The sequence below is a fragment of the Dromiciops gliroides genome, chromosome 4 (assembly GCF_019393635.1).
Source record: "Dromiciops gliroides isolate mDroGli1 chromosome 4, mDroGli1.pri, whole genome shotgun sequence".
Taxonomy (NCBI): domain Eukaryota; kingdom Metazoa; phylum Chordata; class Mammalia; order Microbiotheria; family Microbiotheriidae; genus Dromiciops; species Dromiciops gliroides.
This window is the reverse complement of record NC_057864.1, coordinates 448089059-448107376: the sequence shown is the minus strand read 5'-3', so window position 1 is coordinate 448107376 and position 18318 is coordinate 448089059. Positions and strand designations below refer to the sequence as shown.

The window sequence follows — 18318 nt, the reverse complement described above, 5'->3', positions numbered from 1 at the left end:
CTTCCGTTCCTAGCCACATGCCCCGGCTCTGAGAATACAGTTTGAAAATCAGAAGAAAGATGCCCAGAAGGAGACGCAGACACCCAACACACACACACGCACGCACGCACGCACGCACGCACTACTCTTCACTTCAATAAATGATGCTCTACTCCCTCTCCTCTACAAGGGAGGGAGAAGGAACTAAACTGTACACTCCGAGCGAGGAACGATGTCAGCACGTTTCCTCCTTTCCTGGATCTCTCCCTCTGTCTGGAGCTCAGGGAGTTACTGAAATAAGACAGATGTGCAACCTTTGCTGGCGCTTTTGGGATCAGTCTAATAACCCCAAATTGGATTGGGATTAGGGAGAATATTAAAACCACATAGAGAGCGACATTTATACTCCTTGTTTTCCACCACGAACCACTCCCACCCCCGGAGCCCAAGTCGGAGTCTCCATCAGGAGACTAACCTTTTGTCACTGCCTGAATGGCTTGATAGACCCTAGGCAAGATCCTCAAATCTTCTTAGAGGTGTCCCTTACCTGCTCTTCTGCTGATCAATTCATCACCTGGAACTTGAGTATCCCTTCATATGTAGCTCTTGCCTTTTGCTCTATAGAGTAAAAGGCACCCTGACTGGGGGGGGGGGAGGGGAGAGAGAGAGAGAGAGAGAGAGAGAGAGAGAACAAGAACATTAATGGACACGCGTTTCTCTACTATGAATATAAGCATAGTAGGATAAGATCCCAAAAAATCTTGGGGGTATTGATAATAGCTATATCACTAGCATCAATATAGGGAGCATCATCCCAGGAAAAGCTCAGTGAAAAAAATCACTTTGGAATCTTAAAGTTCTATATTAATGTGTTTTTATTTTTCAGAGTAATATAATCGTTAACCCTCCATGCTATGAGTGCTTTAGTAAATTTCCCAGAGCAATCTGGTTAAAAAATAAACATTATGACCAGCAAAAGAGTATTTTAAAATTATTTGCTATTGAGGCGATAATCTGGGTCTTATGTCAGGTATTTATTATTGATACAAATTAGTTCCCCTGTGTATTCTATTTTCCGTGGTATGCTCTATTTCTATGACTTTGACTTTTTACTCTATAAACCCTTTGCCCGAAGGACCCCTAACTCCCTACAAGGACGGGGGAGTAAATTGACTTCTCAGAATCTCTCTCTCTCTCTCTCTCTCTCTCTCTCTCTCTCTCTCTCTCTCTCTCTGTCTCTCTCTGTCTCTCTGTCTCTCTCTCTGTCTCTCTCTCCTCTCTCTCCCTCTGTCTCTCCCTCCTTTCTTATTCTTACTTTTCCTTTATCCCTTCCTTTTCAATTACAGGTTCGACCCCCAAGAGCAGTAGAGCCCACCAGCCCCTAAGGAGGCCTTGAGAGCCCCACAAGGATTTTCAGTTTCCAGAAAACTAAGTCGAGCACTGAGTCTGCTTTTTTGTTCAGAATTGCCAGAGCCAGCCTTGGACATTGTGGGGGTAGGGGAAGATTTCACCCAGTAAAATAGTAGCCAAAGAGAGCCAAAGGCCAAGAAGCTCCTTAATTGTGGAATAGGCCAGAAAACATGGTCTTCAGGACCCAAGGTATCTATCTATGCAGAATCAATATGTATATGCCCTTAAAAAATAGACCGGCATACTTACAACTTCCTTCATCTCCTTTTCTGCTTGACCACATACATCACACACACACACACACACACACACACACGCAGGCACACCCCTTCCATTCATAGCATTCAGCTTCAGGGGAAGTGGGATTAAAAGAAAAGCAAAGAAAAAGCACAGACTGGCAAGAAAGACGGAAAAGGAAGACTGATTGTAAGAGGAAGCTGTGGCATTGAGAGACTCTGAGGAAGAAGGTAAAGAAAGTTGAAATCCACATTGTAGGGTAGAGGTCGGGAATTGGAGGTAGAAAAATGGCTAGAACTTGATCCCAAAAGGTCTTAGAGGAGACATACATAAGGGTTTGGGCGCCTATAGAACATATTTTTTAAAATTCTGCACAGCAGAAAATGTCTTGAAAAGCATTTTAATGTAATTTTTGCACTGAGCAAGCCTGGAAGTAATGCTGGATTTGCCATCAGAGCAAAAGAAAAAAAATAGCAGAAAAGCAAACTGCCAACATTCCACTGTGAAACCCAGTCAGGAAAAGGGGGGGGGATTGTGTGGGGGTGGGTGGGTAGATCTTGGTTTTCTCTCTCAATTTATTTCTGTATTTTTCTATTCCTTTTCCTCTTTGCCTGGGCACCAGACCATATATGAAAAATATCTGGGTTCTAGCTCTGGCTTTAACACTAACTCATTATATGATCTGGGGCAATCTCATGGCTTCTTTGAGTTTCCTTATCTGTAAAATGAAGGAGCTGAACTAGACAAGATGATTTTTCCAATTCTGGCAAAAATGTTAAACCAATAAAATTTCTTTAGGCCTTTGAGTTTTGTACCCCTTTTCTTTAGGTAACCAATAACATGATGAGCTTGTATTCCCCACCCCACGCCACCCCCCTCCTCATAAACACTTTCTTGGGATCCTTTATTCACATAGAGGGGTAAGTGGTTGATAATGTGTAATTTATGTGATTACCTTTTGGGGAGGGGATAGTTTAATTTTTAAATGCGTCAGAGGTCTAAACTAAAGGAATAATCCTATTACTGTGAATGAGTTGAAGGGAAACAAAAGAAAGAGATGTATTAATTCATTCAATATGTATTTATGGAGTTCTTACTGTGTACGAGGCACTGTGCTAGGAGCTGAGGAATCAGATACAGACAATAGTAATTTTTATGGATCCCAGATAGAACTTTCTGTGCCGTAGAGGAGACAAGGAAAAACCAATGTAAATGTCATAAGAAAGTTAGGAACAAAGTGCTACAGGATTCAGCAGAATGAGAGATCCTTTTCTGTTGGATTGATCAGATAAGGTTTCATGGAAAAGGTTGCATTTGAGCTAGACCCTAAAAGATGGACAGAAAGAGATGAAGCTGGAAATGTCATTCTAAGGGGAGAGATTGATATAAACACAATCATAAAAAGGGTAAAAATTCAGGATATTTGAAAACTGCAATTAGCTAAAGTTTAATAGGATAGATGGTAAGTAGTGAGATATCAGGATGAAAAGGTTGACTAGTCTCAGATTGCAGAGGACATTAAATACCAGGGTTAGATTTTGAACGTGATTCTATAGGCAATAGAGATCCATTGATGATTTTTTGAGAAGGTGACATGATCAGAGCTGTGTGTTGAGAAAATCAATCTATCTTCAATGGACAAGAGAAGGGACAGAGGGGAGGGGAATATGGTAAGATGGATTTTAAAAGACCAGCCCCCCCCCCCAAAAAAAACAACCCTGAGGTCTAAACTCAGATTGGTAACAGTAGAAATGGAGGGAGAATGGCTGCAAGATCTTATGGAGGAATATTGGACAGGACTTTTATGACATGGAGGTTAAGAAATAGGGCAGATAACAGAACCACAGAATGTCAGAATTGAATAGTCCAATCCATACCTCAACAAAAACTCAAGGATGAATTTGCTGTTTTCAGCTTTATTGACTGGAAGATTTGATTTGGGAAAGAAGTTAAAGATGAGTTTGATTTGGCCACTTTTGACTTTAAGCTTAAGCTACTAGAGGGATTTTTAGAAATAAGCAAATGTAGAAGAATAATGTCATTTTAACATTTGCAAAATGTGCACTATCTTGTTGAAGCCTGACAACAGCTCTGTGAAGCAGATGCTAACTACAGATACCATTTTTGAGAAGGTGAATGAATGGCCTAATAGTGTGTACAAGGCTAGTGAAGAAGATTGGAGTTCAGATTTCATCTCCAATATTTGTCAATATCTTGACTATGGACCAAGTCACTTACCATTCTGAATCTCAGTGTTTCTTCATTGGTAAAATTCAGATAATAATGCCTTTAGTATCCCTCTTGCAGGATTGCTGTGAAGCTGAAATGAGAATCTATGTAAATTGATCTGCAAACCTGGTTAGACTATGTGTGTGTCCATTATTATTACCATTTTACAGGTGAGAAGATTGAATTTAAGTGACTTGCCCGTTTTAGTCAAACAGCTATAGTCTGAAGGAACACAATTTGAATCGGAGTCTTGAAGACTCCGTAGTCCAGCCTTCTTTCTTCTAAACCATGATCATACACTCATAAACTTAGAACTAAATGTGACCTTAGAGGACATTTAGTCCAACTCCTAGATTGTACAGATGAACAACTGAAGCCTAAAGAAATTAGATAATGTGCCTGTATTCTTAAATGTAGTAATGTTTAGAGCCTTTAAGAAGATAAGGAGCTGAATTCATAGTCATTTGAATAACCTCCATACAGTCTCTTCTGTTGGGGAGTTTACAGTTGAATAAACAAAACAAGGATATATGAAACTATAAATAAAAAGGAGTAAATTGTTATGGTAGTGATTATCTGCCACAAAGGATGGCTCCTGGCACATTGGTGTTAGACTTTAAGATAGAGAGCCTTTCATTCAAATCCTACTTCTGACATTTTTACCTCTTGTGTGAATAGAGGCATGTAATTTAGTTCCCCTGCCCCCAACCCCCAAGCCTTAGGTTGAAATTGACATGGTAATCAACTAAGAGTTATTGTTATTGAGTAGTGCAATAAGAATATGCCCAACATTGTGGCTTTTTTTTAAAACACAAGATTAATCTATCATTTACATTACAGATGGACTATTGGAGAAGATTGTGTTTGCATGGCAAATGGAGACCTCAAATAGTGTAGTAGTAATCCAGCTATTTAAGATGCTAGAGGTCTGTACTATAGTGGTGGTGGGAGAATTGTGAGAAAAGTGTAAATCCTGGTGAAATTTGAAAGAAGAAACCACAGGTGTTGGTAACAAATTTAATATATCAGGTAAAAGAGAGAGGGAGGCCAAGATTTATAGTGTGGTAGACAGAAGAAATAGTGGTGCCGTTGACAGAAACAGGCTAATTGGGAAGGGGAAATTGTTGAGGGATCGGGAAAAAGGTAATGAATTCAATTTTGTATATGTTGGTTTTTAAAGACAGAAGCAGAATAGAGTTGTCCCATGGTCAGATTTAGATGTGGGGTTAGAATGAAGATGAAAAAGGATTAGGGCTAGAGAAGCAGATTTGGTTATCTTCAACTTGGAAATTATAGCCGAAGCCATAACAATAGGTGAACTCGCCAAGGAAGTGAATGTAGAGAGAAAGAGAGGACACAGCTCTGACAGTTTTTTTCAGAATCTGAAGGTGAAAGAAATTAGAGATGCTAGAAGGTAACTAGAAAGGGTACCAGTGACAGCATCATTAGCTGTAGTTTCTTTAGCATTTAAAAGTTTATAGAGCACTTTACGTGTATTAGTTTATATATTGCTCCCAACAACTCTGTGAGGTAGGTCCTACAAGAATCATTATCCTCATTTTAGCGATGAAGAAGCAGAGGTTAAAAGCAGCTTGCTGTGGTCACACAGTGTAAGAACCAGGATGATGGGATACTATTATGTTGAGAAGTTATCTTGAAAATTCCTTGTCAATTAAAGAAATATGATTTATCATAAGGTGTGAGATTCGAGTGAAAGGTTTTCTTTAAAAATTGTTGTTTGTTTGTGTGGGGCAATGGGGGTTAAGTGACTTGCCCAGGGTCACACAGATAGCAAGTGTCAAGGGTCTGAGACCGGATTTGAACTCAGGTACTCCTGAATCCAGGGCTGGTGCTTTATCCACTGCGCCACCTAGCTGCCCGTTGTTTGTTTTTAAGAGCACTTATTCCAAAGTTGAAGACAAATAACACATGGAATGGAAGAGAATGAAGATGCTAGATCATAAATGGATTTATTGGAGAGTAGGGATTTGAAAAAAGTCTTCTTACTCCGCAGCCAACATCTTTCCACTATACCAGATTATTTTTATCTGGAAGGGCTGGGAGGATGAAATGATAGATGTCCGAATAGTAATAGGCTGAGATGAAGAGGAGGGTACATAAGGAAGTTTATTCTAAATGAAGCTCTATTAGGATTTCCTGTGTTAGCCAGAGGAAAAGAGAAAATCTGGAGACTTTCTCGTTTTCCTTAAAAACCCACTAAGTAAGCAGTAGCCTATTCCAGCTATGTCTAAGATCTACCTGTTTCCAAAACCAGCGCAAAATCTGGTGGGGACACCATACCCGAGGGAATGGCAGCTTCCGCAGCTGAAGATAACTATTCTGTTATTCTTGGTGCTATTCTACAACAAAAATGACATTATATCTTGTGCTGAAATTCAAGTACTCTGCCTCCACTATCATCCCAGCCAGAACCAACCTTCCCTGTCAAGTCAAAAAGACTCATCTTTTCACACTGAACCTCCTTCACTGCCCCCCCCTCCCAATTACCCTCTTTCCCACCATGGACCTCTCTTCTGAATTTCACTGAGAAGGAACATTTTGAGGTAATCTCTGTTATTCTCATTTCTTGTCTAGGGTAAAAAGAAATTTGGGGATTCGCCAGTTCACACTTCCTTAGGCTAATATCTGGAGTTTAGAGAGCCAAGGAGCTCCTTTCTTCTCAGACTGAAGATTCCAGCAATCATACATATGTGTTCTCCCCCTCCCCATACACAACCTCGTCTTTAAATATAGTGATATTTCAGACCAAGGTCTTTGTTAGGGCCTGAAGTATTGGACCATTAAATCAATGGTCATTTGTCACATAAAGATACAGCTAGAAAGAGAATGGCGTCTGTCTGAATTTGTCAATGGAAAAAAAAACATACATACACACATATTTGTCCATGGATTAGTACAAATGTATATGAGAAAGACAGAGACAAGCAGGCAGGTAGGCAGGCAGATTATACTTATAGACACACAGGGAAGAAACTGTTAAGATCAGATGTCAACGTTTTGGGTAGGGGAAGGGGTTGCGAACCTTTCCTAACAACTCCTCGATTAATTTCCCTGAGAACCGGCCACTTGGCTATTACTCTCTGTTCCCGCATTATCGGAGCTAGGTTAGATCTTGTTATCTTTTTTCAGTGATCTGGGTTGAAAAGCGAACCTGTTCCGTGGCTCTTCTGGTCCGCTTCCTCTCTTGCATGAGAGATTGTCAAGACTCTCCTTTCCAAACCCAGAAGAAAGTGTATTGGAACCGGCGAAATTGCCGGGGGAGGGGGGGGGGGGCAAGATAAATCGTTTAGCAAATAATTTAAATTCAGTGGTTCAAAATCCCTATAATTCCGTCAAGGTGGGCACCTGCTCGCCAGGAGTTTACTGCAACTCTTTAGCAGAAGGTCTTGGAGAGTCACTTTGGCTGAAAATTTCGGGACCTGGTGGCCAACCGCTTGGTAGTGGTGAGTTTGCCCGTACTTAACTAGTCCTTCACCCTTGAAGCAGTCCTTTCGAGCGTGGCAGGATCTACCTCCTAGCCATTCCTCCCCACCACCCCACCCAAGCCAACGAAAAATCAAGATCATTTCTAAGCAGCGACGAGCTATTGAAGAACTTTCTAGGACGATGAAACAAACTAGAATGGGGGATGAGAGAGAATGGAGTTATATTAGAAGGAAATTAATTGCTCTTGGCATTTGTTTAACTTTCTGAAAGACCCTAGAAAATTTCTGAGTCAAATAGATAATAACTAACATTTACATGACACGCCGACTTGCAAAACATTATATGTGTGTGTGTGTGTGTGTGTGTGTGTATAAAATCTTCTTTTATCCCCACAACAATCCTGTGTTGGGGTACTATTATCTTCTTTTTACAGCTGAATAAACGGAGACTCAGAGTGGTTAATTAACTTATCCAAGGTCATAAGCTAGTGCCTATGGCAAGATTCAAACTCAGGGCTTCTTGTCTCCAGGACCCACAGTCAATCCACTATGCACCTAGTTGCCTCTAGTTCTGTCTCTGTTGTTGTTCAGTCGTGTCTGACTCTTCACGACCCCGTGGAACATACTGTTTATGGAGTTTTCTTGGCAGAGATAGTGGAATGGTTTGTCAGTTCTTTTTCCAACTGATTAAGGTAAACAGAGGCTAAATGACTTGCCCTGGGCCACACAGCTAGTAAGTGTGTAAAACCGCACTCAGGTCTTCCTGACTCCGGGTCCAACACTCTTATCCACAGAGTGACCTCGATAACTACTGTCAGTCACTAGGGACAATTAATTTCGTATTCGATTTTCATGCCTCAGTGTTTAGTTCAAAGCCTATATATATTTCCTCCAGCAGCTTTTTGAGGTCTCTGATAATGGAAATAAATGCTGAAAACAAACACTGGAGCTTCAATTCATATTCTAAGAACTGGATTGATTTCTCTCTGTTTGGAGCCTAATTGCCTGGACATGAGAACTCGTGGGACTCATCAGACTTGGGAAAAGCTACCCATTTTCTGCTGTCCCACCAGGCTCGAGAAGACACTCAGAGGTAGACCTGCTTCTCTCTAGAACAGAGATTAACTTGAAATTCTTGGATCTCTGTAGTTGGATTTCAGAGGGTACCTAAATTTGAATGAGAAAAAAAATTTCTTTATAATTGGTTTCCTTGGTAACTGGTTTCCTGTGAATTTTATATGATGCGTTTTACACACACACACTTTTTTTTTCCTGAGAAGGGATTCAAGAAACTGACAGAGGGGTCCATGGCACACAGAAAAGTGAAGAACCCCTGTTCACAATAAGCGTTTTTGACCAGGAGTTTCAGATTTGCTCTGCCTTCTTAGGTTTTCTAGCTTAACATGGACCGGTGGGGTGTCCGAGCGGCCAGAAAAAAAGGGGGTGGTGGTAGTGGAAAACGGCGGCTTCGAAACTACAGAATAACTGGAAAACGTCCTTTAGCTTTTTAGACCCTAAGCCTCAATTTGGAAGTATTCAGACTCAGTGTGCAGCGCAGATGTGTGTGCAGCACACACATCTGCGCTGCCATGATTATCGGGAATGATACAGGCCCCAGGGTCCTCGATAAAGCAGCTTATTGGGGAGGTCAACAACTCTCTCTACCCACCCGACCCTGACCTGGTCTTCTCTGGAAGGCAAGGCTCATTAGGATGCAAAAGGTGTTCAAAAGCAAAAGTCTACCAATTTCTTCCTCCCAAAATGAATACAAGTCTTATAATTGCCCATTTCACATAGAGGTGTCTGACTGTGAATACGCGTTTGTTGCAAAAACTCAGATGTGCACAGCGTACTGCCATGGGCGTACAGGCGTACGAGCTTCTGTAATACTGTTTTATAAGCGACAAGTGAAATACGACACCTGACAAAAAACACCATACGAATGTTGCACAACTTCAGGTACAGTTCTTTGCGTCTGTTAGAATTTGTCATTCATATGCGATTCAGCGCTGCCCCCTCCACTTCCTCTTTCAGAATTTTGTCTGTGTGTGTCTCTCTGTGTGTGTCTCTGTCTCTATCTCTGTCTCTCTGTCTGCCTCTCCCCCCGACCCCCGTGCTATTCAGACGTCAGCTCTTTGCTTTTTTTTTCTTCCCGAAGTAAAGATTTTATGTAATACTTCCTCTCCGTGGAAAAACAAATACAGACGCTTAAGTTTAGCAAAACACCTGCAAACAGGGAGAGAAAGACTTGCTTTTCCTTGGCAGCAGATTGGGGTGTGTATGTAGAAAGTACAGAAAATCTGAAGCCTCTTTAGCGCCCTGGATCTCCTCCCATTCCTCCCAGGAGCTGACTGCTCCGACCCCAGTTTTCCCTTTTTCTTTACTGCCCTTTCCTCACACTGCCCGTGGGGTGGGAGTGGAGGAAGAAAAGATTTTGTGGTTGTCTTGCTGGGCGCCTCCCTCCCTTTCTATCCCGGATTTCCAGTCCCCTTGGGTTTTGGGCAAAGCTCAAGGGTTGCGCTGGCTTGATGGCTGCTTCCTTTCCCACATACATTGCCCGTGTTGACCAACTCTTGCTACGATCTGGGTGCCTCTTCAGCCCGCCAGCCTGTCGTCCCTTTTAGCTATCCCCAGACTTGGACTGTACTGGGGGCGCTAGGCCGCAGGCAGGATTACTCAAGTCCCTGGATTTCTTCGCAGACTCTTCGATTCTCCACAGGTAGCTCTTCTTGCAAAGGAACTCAGTTTGAAGAATCTGGTCCCCATCACCCCAGGGAGGCAAAGGGAGAGTGCCAGAAAGTTGGGGGCAGGGTGTGTGGCAAGGAGGGGTGCGGACGTGTTTCCTTTAGTCCTGAGTGCGTGTACGTGTGAGAGCTAGCGAGCGAGCGAAAATATATTTTTTACACACACTCATAATATGCATGTGCTTATACAACACACATGTAACTGTAGATGCGTGTGGGCTCTTGCGCGCTCGCATTGGTAACGAGTACGTGGAGGCGAGTGCGCGTCTCTGTGTTTCTTGGAGCAGGAGCGTTTTCCCAAATGGCATTATGAATCAGGCTGTAGTTAAAAAACTTTACGGAAACTCCTAGTGAGTTTAAGCAGGTTTAGGGAAAATGCAGATGTTCTTTCTGCAAGCTGGGTTGGGCTGTAGCCCTTACCAGCAGAAAGCACTGGATGTTCACCACTTTTTACTCTGTTTATACCCGACGCTCCTGCAGAGCAGTGTGTTGGGACAGAGGCAGGAGCGAGCGCTTTGCACTTTGGTTCTGGCTGGGGGCGGCCCTCCCTATGCTGTTGCCCTTCTGCCTCCGCAGCTGCCTCCTCGAGCCTCGCGTAGGAGTGAAGGCCAACTCTCCACTCTAAATATCTTTCAGGACGAGCTCCATTTTCTCGTTTCCTGCGAATAGGTTCAGCCAGAAAGCCGAGCCTTCCGCCAGTTCAGTTCCAGGACTCAGGGCCAGAGGCTGGGGGGTTGGGGCAGGCTCACAGTCTCCGCCGAAATTTGGGGTGGGGTTAGTGTGGGGAGGTGGATTGGGGGGGGGCGGCAGGCACGATGCTTTGAAGTTTGAAGCCGAGAGAAGAAAGTTTTGTGGTTGCGGCATTCAGGGAACGAAATTTCCTTTCTTTACCTGGGCCCAACTGAGCCCTGGCGTTGTTCTTACAAAGGTCCTCATTGTTAAGGGGGCAAAACCTGAAGATTGAGAACCAACCACGAACCAGAGTTCGGTCAGTGCTGAAGGACTGATTCCCTTCCCACCCCCACCCCCCAACTCGGCCTGCGCACTGCGTGGCCAAAGCCAGGGAAGGCTAGGAAACCGGGTGGCTCATTTTTATAGTCCAAATGCATAATCGAGTCCCCCCTTACATCCCCCTCCCCCCTACTCCCCACCTCGCCAGAAAGAAAAGCAGATAAATTTATGAAGGGAGAGCTAAGAGAATAATTACAGGGTGAAGGTAGTTAAATTTTATTTCGAGTCCCAAAGGCGAAACCTGACATTTTATTGCAAACATCTGGAAGAACTGCAAGACTGGCACGCTGCTAGTTTAAAATCAAAACAAAAGATTTTATTTCGCACAACAACAAAAAATAATAATTAAAGAAACCTCTCCAGGAGTGGTCCCGCAATTAAAGGAAAGCGGGAGCGGGTCGTGAACTTGCAACAACGCGTGACAAGTAGTTCTCACCATACCGCATACTCTAGAGCGAAAGTTACTGAAGGGCATCTGCGAAGGTGTGAGCTAGGGGGCGAAATTAGCGCCAAGCGAGGTTTGAAGGCGTCCTTAGAAATTGGCTGCTCTGTTCACGTACCGCAACCCCTACCCTAGACCAGGAGTGCTCTTCGCTCTCCTTTGTGGTGGTGCTCTACCTAGTTATTACTTCTGGATTTGACTTAAGTCTGTTCTGTCCCCATAGTAGGAAATGTTCTCAAGGAAGGAATTATTGTCTCCTTTCCTCAGGTGATTTCATCCATAATGTTTTATATCTACCAGTCAGCGGAAAATACAATAAATTGCAGCCCCTCCCCCAATATATGATTCCCATGTGTTTAAGGGGCAAGGTCCCGCCACACACCCACGCTATTTTAAACTTTGTTTTCAATTATTGGCTCAAAAACCCGAAATCAAACCCGGACGGGGGCAGGTCACCTTGATGTTGTTATATTCCAATTATTGCTCGGGGGTGGGGTGGTGAATGAGTATATATAAGGGCAGGACTTTTTTCTGGGAGTTTGTGTTTGTGATTTCTGTCCGGGTAGGAGAAAAGTCGCTTCCTTTTCTTTTGTCAATAACGTGTCTGGATAAGCTCTAATCACTTTGACCTCCCCATCTCCCTCTGCTGCTTCCCAGCTCTCTCTTCTCGTTGCTACTCCTCATTCCCTTTCTCTTTCCTACCAGGTAGCTGGTTTTACATCCCCTTACTCCAAGATCGAAAACAAATCCACCCTCAAACTACTGGCCCTACTGTTAGGCCTGGCTCTTACTCCCAGACTTGTCCTAGAGAAATAGTTTCTGAGCTGAAACCGACAGTTTCAAACTCTGCCCCAAGGACAGTGTCAATGTCCTAACAGTGACTGAAGTGTATCGGAGGGCATCCATCGATCAGTTCTGGGATTATCCTGGTTTTCATTCGTGTCCCATGCCTCTTCCCCCTACCATGGTCCACAAATCTCAGTTGATTAAACGTAAGAGAGGAGGGAGATAGAGACAGAGAAAGCAGCAGAAACAAAAATAGGAACGGTAAAGTCCCCTTCAGTCTGCAAATAAGAAAAAAAAAAAAAGACCAAAGTAGACTATACCCACAAGCACACACATTTCACTCAAATCTCCGCACAAATAAAAACACCCTTTTAATTTCTCATCAGTACCTAACGCCAGCAATACACTATTCACAAAGGTATCACAGTCATATGCTTCATCAGATTTTAGGCAGAAAATCCACCTCTCCACCTCTCAGCCCCCCACTCCCCCCACTTCTCACTTATGCCCAGTAATATATTCCAAGTGAGAGTATCCCTTAGTTTTGCGAATAACTCGGCATCTATGTAGATCTGGGTATAGGCCTAGGAATCATAAAAAGGAATGGAAAGAGTCCCTCTCTTCGTGGGCCGAGGGCCCAGAGAGTAGGGAGTGTGTGTGTGTGTGTGTGTGTGTGTGTGTGTGTGTGTGTGCAGACACGCATTTCCACGTGGCACGGCTCACTCGAGTATCAGAACATGTGCACAGATGGTCTGCATTGTATGTATTGGACATACACGCCTGCATTGTGTTGGCCTACAGACCTGTATTCGAGGTAAGTGTACATATCTATCCTTCTTGCTTATCTGGGTTGTCTGCCTGCAACCCAGAGTGTACTGCCCTCAAGCGTCTCAAGTGAAATGTGGAGCCGAGGCCGGTTGGAATGCCGTACATGATTGCACTTGGGAAACAATCGCTTCCCGTTCCCCCCCACCTCCCCTTCCCTTTTCCCTTTCCCTCGAACCAGAGAATCCAGAGGAAGGAACTAGCTAGGTGCAGGAGTGTCTGGAGGCTCACTCATCTCTCAGGCTTTCCCCGCCCCCTCCTGGGGTTGGGGTTTCCCGGTTCCAGTGCTTCGTAGTTTTATGCACCTTCCGGGAGAGTGAAAGGGCGTTGGAATTTTCCTGCAGGGTTTGTGTGTCCGGGGCTAGGGGATGAGAAGGCCAAAAACTCCCGGAGGGTCTACAGAGGCTGAAAGAACACATAGGAATCACTCAGATGGCCTGGAGAAGTTAGCTTTCGAATTTCCGTGCACTGTTTTGGGCAGATCTTGATGCCCACTGGCAAAATACCTAGAATGACCAAAACGAGGGAGGGTGAAGCTAAAGAGGTCCAGTATTGCTAATGATATCTATCTACTGCAATACTTTAGAGTTAACAGGAGAAAAAAATACTGAAAAAGGGAGGGATGGTAAAGTTGACTGTGACTTGCGCGTTCTTTGCACCTCAGCATATGGGGAACTCGCATCCCGAGACTCGCGTAGTGATCTTACTAGGGTACAGCTACTCTGGGAAAGGTAATGTGCGGCTGACACCTCCTCAATTGCATCTTTCACCAGCCCAGCCCTCAGGGCCCCGAGCCCGAAGTCACGGGGCGGGGGGAAGGGGAGAAGGGGAAAGAGGGGGCTTCAGGAAATGGCATCTGTGCCACGCAACACTCACACATATGGACTGAAGCTAGGCCTAGTCGGGTCTGGTGTTCCCGGTTCAGCCTTTGGTTCCTGTAGTCAGCGATCTTCCAAATGCAGCTGCAGTTTGAGAAAAGGCTTCTTGCCTTATGGTTTCTAATTCTTCTGCAGAAACGCCTCGGTAAAAATTAGGCAAGGTCCGGCAGACCAAGATAGCACGCTATAATGCGAATTCCTTTTATCTCCGCAAAATGCTGTAGTCAGACCCGGTCTTTCTTTCCCTATTTGACAGCCAGCCGGTCTGCATACACGTTTTTTTCCTGCATCTATTTCCTTTCTATTTTTTTCTGTCTCTCTTGGTCTAGGTTGGCCTGTCATTCAGTCTGTCTATCTGTCAGTCTGTCTTTGAGAACTAGGCCTGACCAGGATTATGAAATCGCTCGAATAATCCTCTCCTGCTGTAATTGATTTGTGCTTAAGGAAACAGATTCTTACGATTCTTATTGTAGCTAGAGCAAGTTAAAGTTCTCTTCCTTGAGTTCAGTGAGCGAATGCTAAGCGTTGGGAGTTTCTGACACCATCTCTAGAGGATTCACCGTTACAGTCTTTCATCTCAGACAGCAGAGCGTAAAAAGGTAAAATCACGTTCAGGGAAAGAGAGGTGGTCGTTCTTTTTTTTTGGGGGGGGAACTGTTGGGGGGGGCGTTAAACTTAAAATGTAACTTAAAACTACTTTAAGAAATTAACCGAGTGTGAAGTAGGGAGGAAACTCCAAAAGGGATTTCTTTGCTTAAAGGAAAGGAAGGGAAAGGAAGAGAAGCACCCTTCATGAAGCATTTAGATCAAGACTTGACAACCCCTTCTCCCCATTTCCCTGTTCTTTCTCCAAGGAGTAGCTCCTGGGCAAAGCGCTGAAGGCTCCCTAGCTGGGCCTCCAACACATCGGAAAAAGAAAAAAAAAGAAAAAACCAAAAAAACCGAGCTTGTGCCAGGGATGCTGGGGGAACCGTGGCATCTAACTCTCCAAGTGCCGAAGCTTGACCTCTAAGGCTCTCTCCTCCCACGAGGCCCCCAGGCCCCACTGGGAAAGTGCAAGCCAGCCGTGGGCCTGACAATACATCCGAATTCATTTCTTCATTGTAAAAAGGGTATGGGCTCTTGTTAAGACAGGTACACTGGGGATAAGAAAGGGATTTTTATTTGATTTTTGAAGATTTGTAATAGTAAAGGTGTTGGGGACAGGGCAGGGAAAGTCCAGCGAGGATTAAACCAAAAGGAGATTTAAAACAAAGTAACTAATGAAACACTGGGGCTGCCAGCTCTAAATGTTAAGTTTAGGTAATTCTGTTGAGTAGAGCTGGCGAATGGAGGCGTAGCCCAATACTCATCATTTAAAGACACTTCTCAAATCCGAAAAATATTCTTTGGAGTCCCAAGTTCCTAGTACCTGGGAGGCAGCTAAAATACTTAGCTGAATTAGAAAAAAATGGTTTTGAACTTGGGGTTTGGGGAAACATAATTTTTCGACCCAAAGGTTCCACTAAGTTTAGGTTCCCCCTTCCCTTCTCACCCCCCAATTTAAGTGGGATCCGGGGTGACAAGGGTTAATGTCGAGGCTAATTAAGGAGAGACAACTAGGCCTAAGTTCTTGCCCCCTAGCCTCAGTCTCTCCCAGTTTCTCATTGGACAGCAGCTTTGGGGTTTCTCTTGTTCCCTCTTCCCCTATTGGTCGGGGGCTTACTCTTTTTTTTTTCTTTCTCTCTCTCCCTTCCCCCTCCCTCTCCCTCGCGCCTTTGAGTGGCACACACAGCCTGGCCCCAGCTCTTCGGGAAAGAGAGGAATTAAAAAAAAAGTTTCCCAGAAGTTTGAATCAGCGGAAAGACGAAGAGAGGGGAAGAGAGGGGAAGAGAGAGAAAGAGAAAGAGGGAGAAAGAGGGTGGAAGAGAGGGGAGGAGAGAAAGAGGGGGAGGAGAGAGCGAAGAGAGAGGGGAGGGGAGGGGAGGGGAGAGAGAGAGAGAGAGAGAGAGAGAGAGAGAGAGAGAGAGAGAGAGAGAGAGAGAGAGAGAGAGAGAGAGAGAGAGAAGAGAGAGAGAGAAGAGAGAGAGAGAGAGAGAGAGAGAGAGAGAGAGAGAGAGAGAGAGAGAGAGAGAGAGAGAGAGAGAATTTAAAAAAAGATGAAATCCAGTCCGAACAGCCTTTGAGCCTGCAGGGGGGGTGGGGGGGGTAGAGAGGCAGGGGTGGGGACACCAGCCAGCACCGCTCAGCTGTCCCGGAGCCTCCACCACTGCAGCCGCTGCCGCCGCCTCCGCTCCGCCGGGGTCCAGCGCCACAGCCTCTTGCCCAAGCTCATGTAGCAATACTGTCCCCGCTACGGGCCCAGGTTCCTAATTGCCGGGGGCGGTGGGGGACGCTTTCCGGAGTTGGAGGCCGAGTGAGTGGGGTGGCGGTGCTGGGCTGTGGGGGGGGTGGGGGGAGGGGTAGAGAAGACTCTGAGAAACCACCACCTCCGCCAGCGCCGAAACCCACTGCCGCAGCCGCTGCTGTTCTAGCCACCCGCTTTTGCCGCTGCCTCTTCCCGGCTGAGGCTCTGCCGGCCACTCCGTCTTAGCTCGCGATTTGTAGCCGGCTACGGGTGGGCTGGCGGTCCAGGGCGCAGGGCGGCTAAGATGAGTGAAAGGAGAAGATCTGCAGTCGCCTTGAGCTCCCGAGCACATGCTTTCTCCGTAGAAGCCCTGATTGGGACAAATAAAAAGCGCAAACTCCGAGACTGGGAGGAAAAGGGTTTGGATCTGTCCATGGAGTCCCTGAGCCCCGCGGGACCGCTCGGAGACAGTGAGGACGCGGCTCACTGCCTGGAGCCCCACCCCGGTGAGTACGGCGTGCGTAGCAGGCGGCGCCGGGACAGGGGGCAGAGTGTAAACCCGGGAAAGTGGAGGGTTGGCCTTTCCTTTTTTTCTCTTTTACTTACTTTTCTTTTTTTTTCTTTTCATTTCCTTTGTCCTTCATTTTCTTCTTTCACTTTTTCTTCTATAGTTCTTTAAAAAGAAAAAAAGTTTTGTTTTCTTTTGCACCAATGTATCCAATCTTCCCCCAGTAGGCTCTGGAAAACATACATACATACATACATATATACATATATATTTATTTGGAGGGAGGTATGATGTGGTTGCTGCTATTCTATCATGAAACTAACCTGCAGAAGCATGCTAATTAAGTAGCAAAGTGGTGTCCTTTCTGGGGAGTGCACTCCAAATTCTGGACCAGATCGATCCTGAGAAAAATGTGCCAGGACCTGGGTGCCTAAGAATGAGCAACTCTTCTTTTGATCGCTCCGGTGAATAAGTTCTTCCTTAGAAAGAAAATCTTGCTTCTTTTAGGATTCCCCAACTTGCTTTAAACTTAGCTCAATTCCCGCCCCCCCCTTCCCACCTTCCTGGGACTCAGGTTGTGTTGCGTGTGTGTTTTCCTGGCGATGAGAGCAAAATTACATTATTACTGTATTTGTAACTATATATTTATATGTGAATTCTTTTCACATATCCTTATCTTGACTCCTGGATATATTATCAAGATATTCACATTTATTATCTGAGTAGACAGAGGCATACAATTAATTTATATAAGACATGTATACCTGCAAAAATATTACAAAATTACCCCCTATATGTTTTTGAACAGAATTGTTGAAGAAAATAGGCTTACATCTTTCTTGTGCTAAGTGCCAAGATTTCGCCTGTGAAAAACCAACGTAGTTCGAACAGCTGTTATCAGAAGAAACTTAGACGCACTCACAACACACACTTGCAGCCTCTTTTGGTTGCTTCAGTACATTTCCAGTCCTGAGCTTCTAAAGCATTTCTGAAAGCGATCTCGTGGATCTGGTTGTGGGGGGAGATGACACACGCTTAGAGAAATTGGGAAGGGGAGAGGAGAGCTAGAGATACCCCATACCATCAACTCACAGAGGGCAAGGACAGCGGGAAGAAATAGAAAATCTTGTTTCTTGTAACAGCTTGGCCAAGGGAAGATTCGGAGAAGGGGGCAGCTGTCTGCTACATTTTTTTTTTTAAGCAGTGACAGTTCAATTTCCATGGCCATGAAGTTAATAATAATGCGATTAAAGGGTGGACTTTGGAGACAGGATTTTATGAATTCTTCGTGTTTTTGTTGCAAGTTACGGTATTTGGCTTTAGTGTTGGAGAATTACTTTTATTAGACGGTGAAAAGAAAATTAAAAGGAGATTTATATCGACTGAATACGTCTACGCATTCACGGGCACAGGAATTTGGAACACTTGTAATGTGATTTAAGTGTTGCTTCTCTTCCTGGGCAAGTGCTCAAAGTCTCAGAGAATGTTAAGCTCTAG

At 44.6% G+C, this 18318-nt stretch overlaps 1 protein-coding gene across 1 annotated transcript in view; it reads left to right on the top strand.

The window, feature by feature from the left end:
- Positions 1-16416: 16416 nt before the first annotated feature.
- The window catches only part of TBX15 (T-box transcription factor 15), a 151469-nt gene continuing 149567 nt past the window's right edge, over positions 16417-18318 (top strand). Inside the window, exon 1 of the mRNA XM_043999560.1 lies at positions 16417-16819. Within this exon, the coding sequence (XP_043855495.1) occupies positions 16618-16819 (202 nt within the window). The 5' untranslated portion in view covers positions 16417-16617. The remainder of the gene's footprint in view (positions 16820-18318) is intronic.